This window comes from Chaetura pelagica, unplaced genomic scaffold (genome assembly GCF_000747805.2).
Source record: "Chaetura pelagica isolate M959 unplaced genomic scaffold, ChaPel_1.0 scaffold104, whole genome shotgun sequence".
Taxonomy (NCBI): domain Eukaryota; kingdom Metazoa; phylum Chordata; class Aves; order Apodiformes; family Apodidae; genus Chaetura; species Chaetura pelagica.
In genome coordinates, this window is record NW_009953786.1 from 7,958,137 (window position 1) to 7,975,972 (window position 17,836).

General features: G+C 39.0%; 1 protein-coding gene across 1 annotated transcript in view; it reads right to left on the reverse strand.

The window, feature by feature from the left end:
• The window catches only part of OFCC1 (orofacial cleft 1 candidate 1), a 178,926-nt gene that overhangs the window by 134,331 nt on the left and 26,759 nt on the right, over positions 1 to 17,836 (reverse strand). The window contains exons 7-8 of the mRNA XM_010000981.1: positions 14,677 to 14,862; positions 1,459 to 1,561 (exon numbers count right to left, since the gene is read on the reverse strand). Coding sequence (XP_009999283.1) covers positions 1,459 to 1,561; positions 14,677 to 14,862 — 289 coding nt within the window. The remainder of the gene's footprint in view (positions 1 to 1,458; positions 1,562 to 14,676; positions 14,863 to 17,836) is intronic.

Consider the following 17,836-nt stretch of genomic DNA (forward strand, 5'->3'; position numbering starts at 1 on the left):
TATTACTTTTAAACTACTGTATCTATTGCCTTTATTAGCTGCTAATACACAATTATGAAGGTAAACAGTTTTCATTACTGAGCATCAAACATTTAAATAACCACATTTGATCTCTTTTCGAGTTGCACCATTTTTCTCCTTTCCCTCCTTTTCCTGTATATTAAATCCAAGAGAATAATTTATTCAGTGAAGTTAGGCCTCTTTTGTGCTCACCAGCATGCTCTTCAGCTGTCACAGCAGAACATGGCTTCCTTGGCCATGTCATTTATTTCCTCCATTCGTTTACTTACAGGTAATTTGATACATGTATTTATCTGAAGGTCACGTATAGCCTCATCACAAAAGCATTGCTCCAATTCATAATTCCTTCACTCTCTAAGAGTCATTCAGAGGCAGGGATGAAGGGTGCTGGGAGAAGCCATTTGGTCACCTTTTGAAGTGCACTGTGTGTAGCAGTTAAAAATTAGAGCTCAAGCTCGGTATCTGAAAATGGAGGTATCTGAAACAGAGGCCTCTTTCAAAAGTACAGGCTTAATTTTTCTAGGCCTGAGGTCCTTTGTTTGAGAGAAGTTCCGTTCATGAATATCTGTAAAGCACTATGAGACCTTTGGGAGGAAGGCGCGTCTTATAGAAGTACAAAGTAGCCCCTATCTGACATACCTTTGTAAGAGCTCATGAATTCTGGCTAGCAACTTTTGTTTCTTGTGGTGAGATACTTCCTTATGGTGCTTTGAGTGCCACATGCCAAAAAGAAAAAAAAGAAAAAAAAAAAAAGAGAGAAAATTTAAAAAAACTTAATTTGTTTCCAAATTTACCGAAAAAAACATGGAAATAAAAGCCATAAATGTGAAATATTTGAAAGATTTACCTTTGGTCTTCTGGTTGAAAGTTTTCAAAAACTATTAGGAATTTCAGCCACCATTACTTTATTCTGTTATTTTTTCCATTATTTTTTCCATCTATTTTTCCATTTTTTCCAAGGGAAACTGAGATATAACCCTGTTTTAAAATCTTTGTAAATATACTTGTGCATGGTAGTGCCCTCCAGTCCTTATTTTTATAACACCTAACGTACTCTTATATATGCACATATACATATATGCATGTGTAAGTGCATTTGTACACATGCACCAAAATATAACACACAAAACAGTGAGACACAGACCACCACAGAACCCACAACTTGCCCCACTTTAAACCTGCTCCAAATCTTGATGCATCGTCTCACCACAGCACTTATTAAAAGTTTGGTAAGAGGGACTGGCATTTTTGGAGGCTTCAATGCATAGAAGGCTAACTCACATGAGCACTCCTATCCCCCTGCAGTTTTGCAGCTCTTCAGTATGAAGCTGTAAGGCTTCTTTCACAGTAAGCATAAAGAGTCACTCCATCAAGAAACCAGCATCTACATCTTTTGACCTGTGTTGTCAGTGCTAAAGCTGAAAACAATAGCCCTACCAAAGACTGTAGGCTTTTTCCCTTTGACCTGCACTGTTCAGAGATCTTCCTGAATATTCAAGGGCATTTCTCGTACCTGGATCTTCTACTGGTGTCCTTGAGACTGACATAAAACATGCACACAACACTAAAAATTCACAAAAAGTCTTCCTACTGTATACCTTACACCTTTGTCTAAACAGTGTAAAATTATGCTCCACTTCCACTCTTATCAGCCCCCAAAGCCAATAAAAAAACATTTTGATGGAGAGACAATGTAATAGTCAATGGAGAAAAAATCCTTATTGGAGGATCCATGTCTGGCTGATGAAGTGTCTGTTTTCTTTTAAATCTCTAAATTTCTTGGCAAACATCTAGTGCTTTTCAAGAAAGCTTAGGAATCTCTGTTCAAGGTTGAGGCAAAGCATCCCACTTATTTCCAAAAATAAAAAATGCCAGAGTATAAAAACAGACTATAAAAACATATCACAAAAGTCTACAAAAACCTGTGCAAGTAGCATTTAACCTAATTTTTTAACCCTACAAAATTAGAGACATCATGGTTGCCTTAAAATACAGTATGATTTGTTGATACTCCCACAGGAAGCCTCAAATGGATGAAATATATCCTCCAGGCCCTGGCCAAGCACCACACAAGCACAAAAACATGCGTGACATGACCAAACTACCTCAAAGTGAGACTGCATGGCAGTCACATTATGTGCAAGGCTCTCTTCACCACCATTCCTCTGTTAGTGTGAACCAAGCCCTCCTGTCCCTCCTGGACAGCTTTTGGCTGGAGCTCACTAGGACATATTTCTCTCCTGCCCCCACCAATGCTGGCACTGATTTTCTTTCCCCAGCTTGATGAATCACCACCTACGCTTCCCCAGAAAGGGCTGGGAGCTGGCTCCTGTCCCGTCTCAGCTCCAGCAGAGCTGGTTACTCTCTGGTTAGGGTGACAGGACCTTCCTTGTGCCAATTCCCACAGCCCAGGAGGGACAGTGCCAAGAGATAGGGCAGGTTGTTCCTCCTTGGCTGTCCCACAGGAAAATGCTCTTGCAGGTGGAGGGGACCCATCCCATCAGCAGCAAGGACCAAGCTGCCATGTTCATTGCCCCTGTGAGTTGCAGACATGGGGCTGTCACAGCTGGGACTTCAGGGGGGAGCTGCCCAGCAACAAAGCCGAAAATCTCTGTGAAGGTTTAGTAACAAAAAGTACCAACTGAAAGACATCAGGTGTTTCCAGGGTTTGGTGGCAGATGGGAAGAGGTTTAAAGTTTTGGGCTGAGACGTTTAAAGCTTAAGTTCAGAAAGTAGGAGGTAGTTTTGGTTCATAATTTGTCTCCTGGATGCATCTTCTGGGAGAGCAGCTTTTGAGGTGGGCATTTAGATTAAGAAATAAGATGAAACAGAAAACAACGTAAAATATCAAGGAACCATAATAATACAACAACATTCAGACATTACCAGTTCAAGCTTACAATAAGACAGAAGCAGAGAAGTTTGTAGGGTTTTTTTTAATTGATTATATTACCAGACTCCCATAGCTGCCCAATCCCCATGTTTATCTTCTTCATCTTAATTAAATAATGAATATTCAAAAGAAAGTATTAATCAGGGTTCTCTGTATGAACAGCAATGTTTTCTGTCTCTCTGCCTCTGAAGTGGCAATAGGAATATGATTTAAAACTATTTCTTCTGGATCCTAGTAAAATATTTGTCACACTGTGTCATGCTAATTTTGAAAAAGCTTTATCATCTACCTAATAAATTTGTTAAGTTTATTCAAACCTTATTGAACAGGAAAAGTGCAATGAGTCATGGTTAATATTTCTGTACCTACACTAAGAAATAAAATATATCAAAAATTCAATGCTTAGGGTCCTATTTAGAAAACCTCTATGAGTCTGTAATACATCTTCTACATGATTAAAAAAAAAAAAAACAGGAAACTTGTTTTAAAATGAATTATTCACCACCTTGAATAAATTTCCATCTTTCCTATTTGCAAAACCCCAAAGTCAGTTATGTAAATTTTAACCTACACTAATTACCTCAAGGGTGTGCAAGCTAAAGGAAAGTAGATGCAGAAAAAAAAATCCCTGATATTTCCATCACCAGGAAGTAATTTAATAGTGGAAAAAAAATGTGTAAGTTTTCAAAAACCAAGCAGCCCATGTTAATTTTTCTAAATAAATAAAAAAACGAAGAAAAAATATAAAAAAGAGGGGAATAATCTTTGCTGCATTATCCCTTGAATCAGAGATTTACTGGAATAAACCCAAGTGTTTTTTTCTCGGTGACATATACCATCACACACATAGTTAAGCGCTTCTTTCTCATCATGACACCACCAGCATTGTCTAGACTGTAAAAACGACCCATTGTTGACAATGGGCGTTCCCAAAAAGAAGGCATGAAACGTGGTTTGGTTCCAAGTCAACATAGACATCGACGGCCTTTTCAGAAAACAACATTACTAAAATCTGGGAAGCACTGGATATCCTTCAGAGCTCGCCTGGAGAAACACTGAAGAAAGCAGGGTGCTGTTTGAAGGCAGAAGGGCTCAATCACTGCACCACTTTGTACTATTCCCCACCCTGATACCAGGAGCTGCTTTAGCTGTGAGCCAGCTCCTGCATGTCTTCCTCATTTTCATCAGCTGTCTGGAGGTCTTACTACATAAATGACCTATCTACTGATTTCAGAGAGCGTGTTCAAGACCACTATTTGAAAAAGGTCTTTCAATCTGGGCTCAGTCTAGAGACACATAATGGCAAGTATTGTTTCTACTGCAGACAAAAACAAGAACCTGACTCAATACCATTAATCAGTGCTGAGTAGCTGTTTTCACTGTAAAATTACTTCACAAACTGTAAGTCTTGATTCCTCTTGTAATTTTCAATTTGGAGAAATATTAAAACCCCACCCAAACACCACCTTTCCCCTTCAGAAAAAGCTCACAAAATTCAGCAAGGCTTTGAAGTAAAATGGAATTGATTTTCTATCATTTAGTAAAAATGGACCATTTAGGAGACATATTTACTTCCCTCTTTTTGGTTGGTCCTAGCACTGGTATTACTACCTTCAGGTGAGGTACTTCCCCCGCTGTGGTTTGAAACAGCCAGTTGAGCCTTGGCCTTGATGAAGTGATACTCACTGTGAGGAGTGCTGTGGGATCCACCTTCCCACAATTCCTCCTCATCAGATCAGAGTGCTGCTGAGGCAGTGCGAAGACACTAGCAGTGGGGTCTCCAGCAGCTTTCCATTGCCCACAAGGATCCCACAGAGGATCCCAGTGCTTCCCTTTCATTCCACTCCTTGAGAAATCATATCAGTACCTCACAGTGCAGGTTGTGCTTTCATTCCAGCAGTAAACAATTGCCCAAATGAAAGTTTTTACCTAGAATTTCCATCTCTGCATCCCAAAGTGTTTTGCAGTGACAGAAGTCCTGTCAACTCAATTTTAACAGATGAGAGAAGTGAGATGTCGGGAAGAAGTGACTTGCCTGAGCTCACTGAGCACAGTGTCAGCAGGACAAGAGACAATACCCATGTTTTTGGCCACTGCTGCCAACAAGTCCCTCTCCTTCACAGTCTGGTTGCTGCTGGACATTCAATCCCAGTGATTGTCAACATCTAGTGCACTGTATACCTCAACACAAGCAAAAGAACCATCTGAGATTAAGAAAAAAATGTATATTGGAAGAAAAGTCAACATTCCATTCAGGCACAGTGAGATTTTGAAAGTCTTGTTGTCTCCATGTTAGCTACAGAGAGGTTACAGGGAGTTCAGGCATTGAGAGGTAAGTGGGACAAGTGCCCTTCATTGCAATCAAAGAGTCTAGTAACTGGATAAGACCTGGTCTGGAAGTTGTAGTGCCCATTTTCTGTTGGAATTTCAGTGACCTTGTCTCGGAGATAGCCACAAACCAGAAGGTAAAATTGTGTCATAATCCTGAACACATGATAGTATTATTCATGTTACGCTCTGCCAAAAACATGCCACAAACCCTCGGACATGTTTTTAAGAGGGGAAAAAGTAACAAAGCAACCCTGCCTCTCTTGACTTTCCTTCCAAATTGAAAATTAAATCAATATACTCTTAGTGGACATAAAATTTAAAACTTAGGCAACTGAGACATTTGTAACAGCAATAAAAAAGTAATAAACATAGAATCACAGAATGGTTTGTGTTGGAAGGGGCCTTAATGATCATCTAGATTCAATCCCCCCTGCCTGGGCAGGGATAGCTTGCACTAGGTAAGGTGGCTCAGAGCCCCATCCAACCTGACCTTGAACACTTCCAGGGAGGGGGCAGCCACAGCTTCCCTTGGCCACATGTTCCAATGTCTCCCCATCCTTACAATTTCCTCTTAATGTTTAAGAGAAAGGAAGGGCAAGGAGGGGAAACAAATAGGCTCAATTACACCTGTTCCACAGGTGCAGAAGCAGAGATGACTGAAGAGATCTAAGCAGTGCCACCAGGCAACAGGGGCAGGAAAAGGTACAGAAACAGTAACATCTGTCACTTGGTCTCTCAACAAGCAACACTAATGTTGGACAGGGGTAACATGCTGAGACCAATTATTTGGAAAGTCGGACTTGCAAATATTGACATACGTATCCAGAGTGAGGGTTTGATCCTGAAAATAATTCTGTCTGGATGCACTGAAACAACCTGAAGTAGACTCCCCTTAAGTTTAGGCCAGGGACACAGAGGCAACAGTTCATAAACCAAACAGTGAAGAATTCCTTCATTTGTAGCAAACATTAGGTCTGAGGGTGCTGACAGTCTGGTTATGTTATATTGGACAGTTTCCTTTCTGGAATTTAGCTGTTACGTCCTGAGTGATGTAAATGTTATTTTCCAGTTTCAATAAGTATACATAAAAATAAACAGGATCCCCACAGCTCTCAGGTAGGGACCATGCTATCAGAAATACAAGTTTAAGGTCATCCACTCTTACGCTTAGTCTGAGATTGAGAAGAATTGGAAAACTGCCCCTCAGAACTACACAAGCTACTCTCTCTAAAAATTGAAACTGCAGAACATAAAGTGAGATTTACCATAGTCATGTTACAGTCTTATTACACTGAATAATACAGATACATTTAGTGACAACTGATTATTTGATAAGATTGTAAAGCATTGCATTACCTGTAACAATGCAGTGAAGACTGAACTACCAGTCAACACAGGAAGGCAGTATTCTGCTACTGAGGTGGATGCTTTTATAAGACATATGTATTAAAGACACTGATTTTGACCAGTTCTGGAAATCAGATCCTGCTGTAAAGTAGGTGAGAGAAACAAGAACCTGAACTTCCTCAAAACTCAGAGATGTTGTCATTCAGGATTCCAATCCAAGAAGACAGTGCTAACAAATTAAAAGAATGTTAACATTTTGCTTAACATGCACTGAGGAAAATTGGGAAGGGAGGCTGTTCCAGCTAAAAAAAGAGGATTCACTCTTCTCATTTCTGTCTTGCTGTTCACAGAGAGACTACCTCTAGTTTCTGTAGAACCACCAGGTACTCCTTCAGATGCTTCTTATTTCACAGTTGAAAAGATGTAGCTTCAAGGTCATGAAGTGTGATGTCCTCAGAAAAATCTACAGAGTATTGTAAACGTATGCAAGACCATCTATCAGAGTGTCTGACAACCACAACCGAACACTGAAATTATAAAACTCTGAAATGACACTTGCCATTTACAAAGAGACCTCAAAGCAGAAATGTGCTAGCCTGTCAAAGCTCCAGTTCAGATGTCTCCAGATCAGTCCAGAAACCACCAGCTACTAAGAGGCTTCAAGTAATTTTAGCCTAAAAAGTAAATTAGAATGGAAGATACTAAGAAGAGGTAATGAAAGATGCTAAACACATTTTATTAAGGGACACAATTCCCTCCAGTATGAACTCATGTAGCACAAGCAATGTTAGTGGAAACCAAGTGAGCCGTGCTCATCTATGAATCTAAAATTATTAGTTTACATGAAAAAAGGAAAAAAATGTTCATAAGATATGTAATGAACTTCAGGGTTTTACAGTATTTCCTACTTTCTGGTTACTGACAGCAAATCACAGCCCAAAGAGCTGAACAGAAACTGGAAGGAAATAGCAATCAGTAATATGGAGACTTTTTAATGTGGTTTTCCCCCATTCTTCCACAATTTAAAAATGTTTGTTAATTTTAGCACAGAATGTTTTTATTATTTCTATAGCCTTTCAAAGTTCCTCATGAAACTTTATTCCTTTAATCCCCTTGCTCTCCCCTAAAGCAGGTATCTAATTTTCAGTCTGTTTTGCAGACAGGGAAAAGTGAGTCATAACAACTAATTTGTTTGTTACAGCCCCATAAAAACTGATGTTTAGGTCTGAGGTTACAGTCTATTCTGTCTTTCAGAGTCCCTATTCTTTATTCTGACTGTCAATAAAGCATTGCCTCACAAATTTGTCTCCATAATTGTAATCTAAAAGCACAGGCTTTAACTTTATCCAGTAATTTCCATTTGTACTGGCTTTCACATCATCTTCTGTTTTGTGTCTGAAACTTAAACACTTTGTAATTAAAAGCGACATTCACTTACAACTAGTATACGAAAATTACAGAGAGGGAAACAATACTTTAAAGTACGGTTTACTATATGTCTGAAATATAACAATAGAAATAACAAGCTGCTATGCCTAATAATTTTTTCTCTGCAGAAAACAGATCTCCTGTAAACCCACATCCTGCTCCATCACCCTGCTGAAAGTTGTAGGCAAATATTGTTTCACATTTTCACCTGAAATATAGGTCCTCTTCTAATTTGAACACTGACATGAACAATTGTATCATAAGATCATACTATGCTGACACATCTTTGAGTGAACATGTGCACTGTAGTGCGTGTTCTCATTGTAACCACCTGGGCCTGGAAGTGCACCTTGTCTAAGGGTCTAGCACAGCACTGAGAGAGAACAATTGTGTTAACAGATTGCCAGCAGGTTGAGCATCAGTGAATATTTCCCACCTTTGTACTAAGCAAGTCAGTATGCATGTAATGCAACTGGACTGTCTTTCCAAATACGTCTGCACCTCACAACTTACAGATGACCTGGTTATGTTTCACACCAACAGAGCAGTGTGAACTCAAAAGCCCTTAAAAACGCATATTACACATTACACATGGAAAACCTGATATATCTCAAAGTTAGCCCTGCTTTGAATTAGGTAGCCTCCAGAGGTCTGGTACTTTCCCACCTGAATTAGTCTGTTCTACGAAATACAGCTCAAAAGTATAATCGAATAAAGATTCCTCTTGACAAACTGAGCTGTACTGTAAGACCACAGAAGCAAAAATGTTACAACATCCATAGCAATTAATTTATTTGTAGCTCAGTAAAATCTGTGTAGTCTAGAAACTCTGCTGAGGAGTGTCCTGTAATAAAAAAAAAGCCAATCAACAGTAGACTTAACTACACCTGTGGCTCCAATTTTGTTCCAAATGTATTAAAAATGCAAATAAAGCCTTTCAGGAAAACAAACAAACAAAACAAAAAACCAACCACCACACCCATGAGCAACAACAAAAAAACAACAAACCCAATTCTAGAGAATACATGAGCAACTAAAAATTGTATCTAATTCTGTTGATACTTGCAAGTTCATGACTCTTTACCAGTAATGCTCAATCATTCCTTTATGATCCTTACGTGAGTTCTGCTTCTTCTAACAGGTGGTCAGTATTTGATGAAGTCACTTAAACTTCGACAGGACTTAGCAATCACTGATTCTCTTTGAAGAATCTTTCCAATTGCCTCTGTTTATTGAACCATAGAAATAGACTTCCTTACTGGAATTTGAATTAGGATAATGAGCCAGAGAGCTGACCAGTCAGATTACTTTAAACAGCAGCAAATGCAATATCATCATTTACAATAGCTGTAGGATTCATTGTTCCAACTCAATAGAATATCATGAACAGCTTTAGTTGTTTAATTACACCTGAGATCTTAAAAATGATAGAACACAGTAAAAAATAAGTGAAAAATATAATAAATAAGATTTTGCACTTCATCTCAATGTTTTCTTAATTAAAAATCCATATAATGCCTGAACAAAGCATTCAAAAGAGAATTTCTAGCTAAGAAGAGCATCTATATCAATATTATGGGTATTATGACAGCCCAGAGACAGGCCCCTTACAAACACAAAAAACATCTTTTCCATAGTTCTGCTTATGTTTGCATTCATTTCCATGCTCCCTCATTCATTCCCTCACACCACTTAAAAAAAAATGTACATCTGAGTGTGCAATGGGGAAGGAACCTTAGAACCTTAGAAATTTGAAGGGTTCCCAGGCTTACTACTGGGGAAGCAGGAGCAAGCCTGATTGAATAAAGATATTTAGAAATCTCAGGTTGCCAGCCTGTGGAGAAGTCTCTTAGCTACACATTCTGGGATCTTGGTCCAGCTTCAGGTCTGGTTATGCAACTCTGAGGGCCATGATGATGAGACCCTACCTGAAGTACTGTGTTCTGTTCTGGGGCCCTTAGCACAGGAGAGACACGGATCTGTTGAAGCTGGTCCAGAGAAGGGGCACAAAAATTATCAGAGAGCTGGAGCACCTCTCCTATGAGAAAGGCTAAGAGAGTTGGGGTTGTTCAGCCTGGAAAAGAGAAGGCTCTAGAAACCTTACAGCAGCCTTTCAGTACTTAAAGGGGACTAAAGGAAAGATGGTGACATACTTTCTAGCAGGGTCTGTTGCAAGAAGGCAAGAGGTAATGGTTTTAAAGAGGATAGATTTAGACTAGATACAAACTAGAAGTTTTTTACAATGAGGGTGGTGAAACACTGGCCCAGGTTGCCCAGAGAGGTGGTAGACTCCCCATACCTGGAAACATTCAAGGTCAGATTGGATAGGTCTCGGAGGAAGCTGATCTAGCTGAAGATGACCCTGCTCACTGCAGAGGGATTTGATTAGATGGTTTTTAAAGATCTCTTCCAACCCAGACTATTCTATGAAAAGAAACATTGCCAGCTTTTGTATTCTTGACCTGCAATTCTTAGTAAAACAAAGTAACAACAACAAAAAATTGCTCATTTGAGCATCAAAGTAATTTAAAATCTTTGACACTGGTAAGTGTCAAAAAGGAGTAGCCCGGTTTCAGCTGAGGAAAAGTCACCCTCAATTCTGCATTGCTCTTAGGTGCAAAAGTATCATATTCATGAAGAATGACCACAAAGGATTGTACAGTGCTTTGTAGGCTACAGCTTTCGTATAGGCAAGTGTGCAGTTATTTTCAGGATATAAATGACAATATAACCAACCAGGTAGAACATGCAAGAAAATATGCATTGGTGTTTTATATGACTTATCCCCTTGATTAAATTCCTGGTTGGAGGGTAGATTTGTCATCATCTTACACCGTTCCAAATCTTACCCAAGTGTTATCCACTGTTAACCAAAGAAAAACTGATCACTCCATCATCATATAAATTGATCTCTCTGTGACTTGGCAAGGAGTCAGAGCAGTGATGATATTGACCCTGTCAGAATATTAGGTCTAATGCCCAGAGGCATCAACCTTTGTTTAACAAAAAGGTAAATCTCTTGATGAAAGGCAGCATTTTATTACTATCCACCTGCAACAAATAGCTAATTTCTTACCAGTATAACTCAACTGCTGATACCGAAGAGCAAAACTTGTACTTTACTTTCAGAGGCTCTTGAGTAATTCACATTGAGGTCATGGATCAAACCTGATTATTAGAGCTGTAATGACCCTGCAAATCCTGCAAGCTGTTATGTCCAGCACAGAGGGCTAAATGTAGCAGCTGAACCTTGAAGAGACAGATGGAAGTTGTGAATAAACTGCATTTAGTTAAGAACACCAATCAAGTTGCAGGAAGAGGATGTCTAAGCAGGAAAGTTGTTCTTGACTTCTGCAGCAGTATTTATCCTTCCAATTGCCTTGCATTAGTTCTTCTGAGGGAACCCACATAAAACTGGGTAATCACTTCTATAGTCTCAGTTCAGTTGTCTCAGAAAATCCTAGAGCTAGTACTTTTCCATGGCATTTGAACAAATGACTGGTAAGATTATGTTGCCAAGGGCCCATCAAGTGCAATCTCACCCCATCCATCAGTGTTTGCCTCATCCTCAGCAGTCTCTCATCTTCTGAGAGCATCTTGCCTTTAATCAAACATGTTAAGCCAGCATTACGTCAGGCCTTTCCTTACATATTTCTCTGCTCTGTAAAATCTAGTTCTGCCCATAAGCAGGTATCCCTGGTTTGTCTCTCTACAGATGGTTTTCTGTGGCATTCTGCATAGCCAGCCTTGGTGGTACCGGCTCAGCTTCTACCACAACTCAGTTCCAAAGTTATTATTTTCTCTCAGTAGAGTTTATTTTTCTTTATTAAAAGCAAATGTCACTGGGGCTTTTGAAATCTGTGGGCCTACATGGTAGGTTGCAGGAAACAATACTGCTTTCCAGACTTAATATTCTTTAATGTGTTTGTTAACAGAACATTGACATCTGCTTAACACTTTCTTTACAAGAATCTATAAGCTCTCCCCTTGTGTATTTCCTACCAACCTCAACTATCAGCTTTCGCTTTACAAAAAGATGAAGTCAGGAACAATGTGGCTCAAAGTTCCAGACATAAATCTTGCATAAACCTTTTGGGTTTTTAATTATTTTGGAAAGTGTGTCTGCTCTTTCAAAACCTTTTGATCGCGGTGATCTCATATGCTGAGCTGCTGCTCAAACAAAAGCCACCCATTTGCTGTAAAGCTACAAAGCAGAGAAGAAAAGCAATGAACTAAGGGACAGATAGTTAATATAAAGTTGTACTCTTGTGCCAACGCTACCAGCAAAGCTCTAGTGCAAATTGGATGCCTCATTGGAGAGAATTTTTAGCAGTCTAAAAAGAAACTGCAGCATCTCAGGTGTTTTTTTTGAATCTCTCTTATAAAACCAGTCTCACGTACCATAAACTCCCACTTGCTATTTTTAACCCTTGGGCTGCCTTGTTTTGTTTTCATTTTGTAAAAGCGAAGGAATGTGAGAGAGATGTCTGTTACACTCCTGCGCTCCGCCCGAGGGTTAATTACTCAGTTTGGTAGACATTTGAAAATATTATGTTACCTTTAACGGCAAAATTGATAGAAGCTTGTTTCAGGCTCACTTTATGTCATTACGGCAGATTAAATTAACTAATCATAAATTATGCTGGCTAAAGTACATTTGCTACTCACTAAACCTGCAGCAGAAAGGGAAGGGTGTGGGGTTTTCTTTCTGAATAAGATGTAAAAGCCATGCGGAAAATTACAGACTTTTTCAAACCAATAGAGTTACATTTAAACAAAGTGAGCTTGACTGACTATCCCAAATACAGCAGCAACAGATTCTGAAGACCATGGCAGCAGCCTAGTACTGAACCTGTAGCTGCTGTGGAAAGGCATTAACACAGCAATGATGCAAGGGTAAATCCAGAGATCAAAGAGTAAAGATGGTCCACTAGATGATCGGGAAGGTCAATTAATGAAGAACAAGTGTGCTCACATTATTGTTAGATGCCTTTGAATACGTATGACCTAAGAGGTACGTGTTTACAGCCCCTACTCCCAAACACACCTTCTATCTTCTGTTCAAAGGGGCTAAATGCACCATGTCTGTGTGCTTCCAAGGAAAGGATGTACATATACATCACTGATCTAAGACAAAATAGATTTTACAGTGATCTTTTTGTTACCCTCCACATTGCAGGATGTAAATGTAACAGGTGATATCAAGTCAGTATGACTGAATTCCTAAACAGGGCATGGACAACTGACGTTAGAGGTGTGTGGGAGGAATGGAAAGAAAACACAGGCATTCCAGACCTCTTCTGTGCAATATAAAGTATTGAGTCCCTGTCTGTAAACACATGGTAGACCAGATCAATCAATGACATTAAATGAGGATTTTCTTTCTTTTCAAAGAAAATAAGGAAGAAATGCAGTATTATGTTGTATTTCATGTGAAATTACATATGCAGTTGCCACTAAAAAAGCAGACATTTTTTTGGATGACCATATAGCTTCCTCACGTCAAGGAAACAAGCTTTTCTGGACACCTCCAGAAGAGTCCAAGTAAGATGATCAGCCTTCCAGTGACCATGTTTAGAGGGAAGGTAAAAAAAAGATTGACAAATCTGCTGTGTTCCTTCCCTCTGTTCATCCATTCCCAGGTATCTGCTCCGTCAGTCCCTTGATGCAGGTGATGTTCTTAGTATCATGTTCATCCTTTCCCCTCTTGATTCTCTCCCATTTCATGTTCTCTAAACAGTATTCCCCAAACCATCCATGCATGATGCATAGTTACAAAAATGTCAGAAGGAATGAGATATAACCACCCAAGAATTTAGAGGACAGAACCAAGGTAGGGAATTGTGTCCCTCACTGATATGTAGAAGGCAATGATGAGGGGTTTAGTTCTGCAATGAAAAAATTCTATAAACTTCCTCTGAAAATAAAAGAAAGCTTAGATCACTATCAGTCACTGGATAACCTATTTTAAGCCCATCAGAGCCAGTGTGCCGTTCTCATGTTGCTAATTAAAAATGATAGATTCATCAATTAAGCTCTCTTCCTGTCCCCTAGTCTTAGTATGAGATTTTTCAAAGGGACAAATGGTAGTTTTGTGCCCACAAGTATCATTTCAGCCCTGAAAACTTGTGCCTTTGTCAACATGAACCTGACCTTTTCTCTTTTCACTATGAAATGACAAAAAGAAAACCATAGGAAGCTTTGCCACCCTAAAAAACACAACAGATTAATAAACTGGGAATGATCTTATCCTCTGTGCAATGAACACTGCTGCATATATCCTTCCTGGGCTCCAGCCTGAACTTGCGCATTGATAGATGAATAAGCCTCTGTTAAATTTGGCAGAGAGAGATGTCCTAAGCTTAGGCTCTTGATTGAAACTCAATTGCGATACTTACTACAGAGCAGTCAGAGACACTCCACTATTTAGGAAAGAAGCAATGAAAGCAATCTATTTTTATTCATATTGAAACGGAGACAAAGATAAAGGTCCCTCTCTTAGCTTAGCAAAGTGCCAGTCACATAAAACAAGCCAACGAAATGGGTTATCTTTTCCCCTTTCAATATATGTATCACCAGGCAGTGAAATAGAATTGGGGTGTACAAGGTTAACAAGCCAGCATCATGTTATGAAGCAAGCAATAAAATTGTCTTACAGTTCTTAACTCTGACCTGTTCCAGTGAAAAGCTGCCAAGCAGAATTATATCATCCTGAACATCTCTCTCAAACTGTTCGATATATGAAGGAATCACTTCATCTTCAAGCTCCCTGTGAAGGTCACGTGCCTTACTGGAGTTGACAGACGTCATGGAGTCTGGGAAATCTTCACTGGCCACATGAGCTGCTTGAAAAAAAAAAAAAAAAAGTGGCAGATTATGTCTGAGGAAATGGGAGTTCATTCACTGGTTAGTACGTGCTCAGTAAACAGTTTTGGCCCACCAGCATTTCAAGGCAACAATTCATGCTGTAAAATGAGCAATAATAAACAGCAGCAGTAGAGCTGGTAGGTTCCAAGTGCCATTACCAGGAAAGCTCTCCTCAAGAGCAACATCTGTATACAAGAACAAATTTTCTTTAAATAGTTTTATAAAGCAGTGCTCTACATTTCCACAGTCACTTTGGTCTCCTGTAAATCTAAAAGAAATTGGGATTAGGGACAACTCTGGCTTTCACCCCTGAGAAGGGGAGGAATAATTGTAATTGAAAAGGAATTTTAGGTGGAGCCACACCAAATATTTCACCTTCCTCCCACTCACCCCGAAGGGTCGGATTCTCCCTTCCAGGTGTGTGCTTGCAGCTCCTGCCTAATTCATTGGGTCCAGTTTTGCTTTCACCCACATTGCTTCCCTGTTTTCACTTGATGTATGCAGGACCAGAGTACATGCTGCACATAATAAATCCCATTCAGAAAGTCAACTTTAAAGAGAAGCTGTGTCTTTTTTTTTCAGCCTTATTCATCATGCTACAGTACTAATACTAGTTTGGGTCATAAATAAGAAAGATAACGGTTTTTGCTCATTTCTCCATGTTAGAATCACTAAAAAATGACAGGTTGTTCACATCTGACTTTATCTTGCTTGCCTCTTGTTTCTGTATCTAAGTGCATGTCTTTAAAATTCTCTGCTCCTTTCTCTACAAAAAACCCCACCATATCTAGTCATTTGCTTTTCTCTTTGTCCATCCTAAGACATGAAAGCAGTTACAAGATTTTTTTTTTTCCTCACTCCCCTTTGAAGTCTCTCATTCTCTAATGAAGACCAGAAAAGGAAAGATAAAACTAAGGCTATTAAAATTTTCAGTTTTGCTCACTACTCATTGTTTAATGACTTTAATTGTTGAGCCTCCCGAGTACTTAAATCACCTCAGTGCCACCAACACACAGGAAGTAGGGTGTTTGTTTGGGTTTTTTTAATTGCAACAGGATACAATTCAAAATCATGTTGGGGGAAGTGTACAGTAGATATAAACAACCCAAACCATTACCCTAGGGTACACAATCTCTTCATGTAACATCTTACAAGCCTAAGGAAAAGTGATTTGACCTACAACTATTAACTGCAAAAACAAAACAATATTTACATTTACAGTAACATTAAGGGTTTGGCTAGGAGAGAAAAAAAATCCAGGAAGCACTGGAAAAGGAAACATTGCCAACAGCAGAAGATGCAGCATCACTTGTTCTCCTTGTTGTACACAACAGGCCATATGCTCAGCTGGTATAAATCAGCTGCTTTACACTGCTTAAACAGGAGTAGTGCAAGTTTACATCCTGGGGAGTCTGCATATTCCTATCTCAGGATCCTCTGGCTGTAGATAGATGGCCCTTGTGTGTCAAAAAAGGAAGAAAACCACTTGGTTCACAAAGAAAACCATGCAGTAATGCACAAAAATGTCTTTTGTCTTTTTTGTATTTGTTATTTTTGTGATTAAATGTGTCAAGCAAACTCAGTTTTGGTGGAAGACACTGGGCACATTTTGTGGAAAAATGGCAAGAGAAGAGAGAGATTTTCAAAAGCATTTTTGAGCGAAGAAACTGCTAAACAGAGAGATAAATTACAATTCTGATTCAAAAAATCTTTTATTAAAAGATACATATGCTCATTTGAGCACAATTGGAAAAACTGTTCATTTGTTTGAGCTGCAGACAGGGGGAGAGCAGGGTTGTTTAGCAGGTTTTACATGAAAAAAATGCTGGCTTTGCAGAGAGACCTCAAATACAGCCACCATCAGGTTGCCCGTTGTCTGAACTGACCCACAGGTTAGAGGCTTGAGCTGCTGCTCCAGAGCAATGCTTGACCAAAACAAAGCCTCCACCTCCTTGCTGTACAAAATTAGCCCCAGCGGTAAAAACGTTACTACTTAGTGCACATGGGATGAAATGGCTGAAAGTTTACAGGGAAATTCACTGGTAGATTGATAAATCAATTAAAAACTAAATTATTTTAATTGTTAGGATCTGCATCAAAATTTTCGTCTCTTCAAGTGTACTTACCAGCACAAGTCATACTTTCCTCATAGTTTAAATCACTTCTTTTTAGAACAGATTGCATTTGCAGATGCTGTGCTGTAATTAAAACAACCTCTCCAGCACTGGCTTGGCTGCTTGTAACTTCATTTACTTCCTGCATTTGTCCATCAGATTGCAGTGTTTTTTTTATATTGAGATGAGAATTTAAAGCATAGATTCACCAGTAGACTACACCTCAGCATGGGTTTGAACATATAAAGCAGCTATAAACTCCATATGGAAAATGCCTTTTGACTACCTGGTTCTAGAACACTGTGTATAAATTGTATCTAAAAAAATACAAAGGCTCATGGATAAGTTTCAAACAACTAAAATCCTGAAAAACATTCAACTTCAATTTTTTGGTTGCTGTCAAAAAATAATAGAAAATATTTTTTCATGGTATTCACCTAGCATCATTTGAGGTGTGCATGGATCACAATCTTATATTGAGAGATTTTTCTCCCCTATATAAAAATATACAGTCTACATCTTTCTCTAAAAAAGCAAACAACCAATGTCACCTTTCAAGCTGCTTTATAAATTTCTAACATGTAGGATAAATTTGACCAACAGGTTACTCAGTGACAAAATACTTTAAATATACAATTATATTAATTCTGAGCCATGTTCTTTCCTCCCCTTTGGGGATCATCTATTAATTAGAACTGTATGACTACGTGATTTTTCAGCTCAGTGGTCAAATGAAGAAAAGAAGCAGTTCTGTTAGAGTGGAACCAAATGAATCCTAGTTTTCTATGGATTTTCTGATGCCTAATAAGGGTCAAACTCTCATATTAGTTTTTCC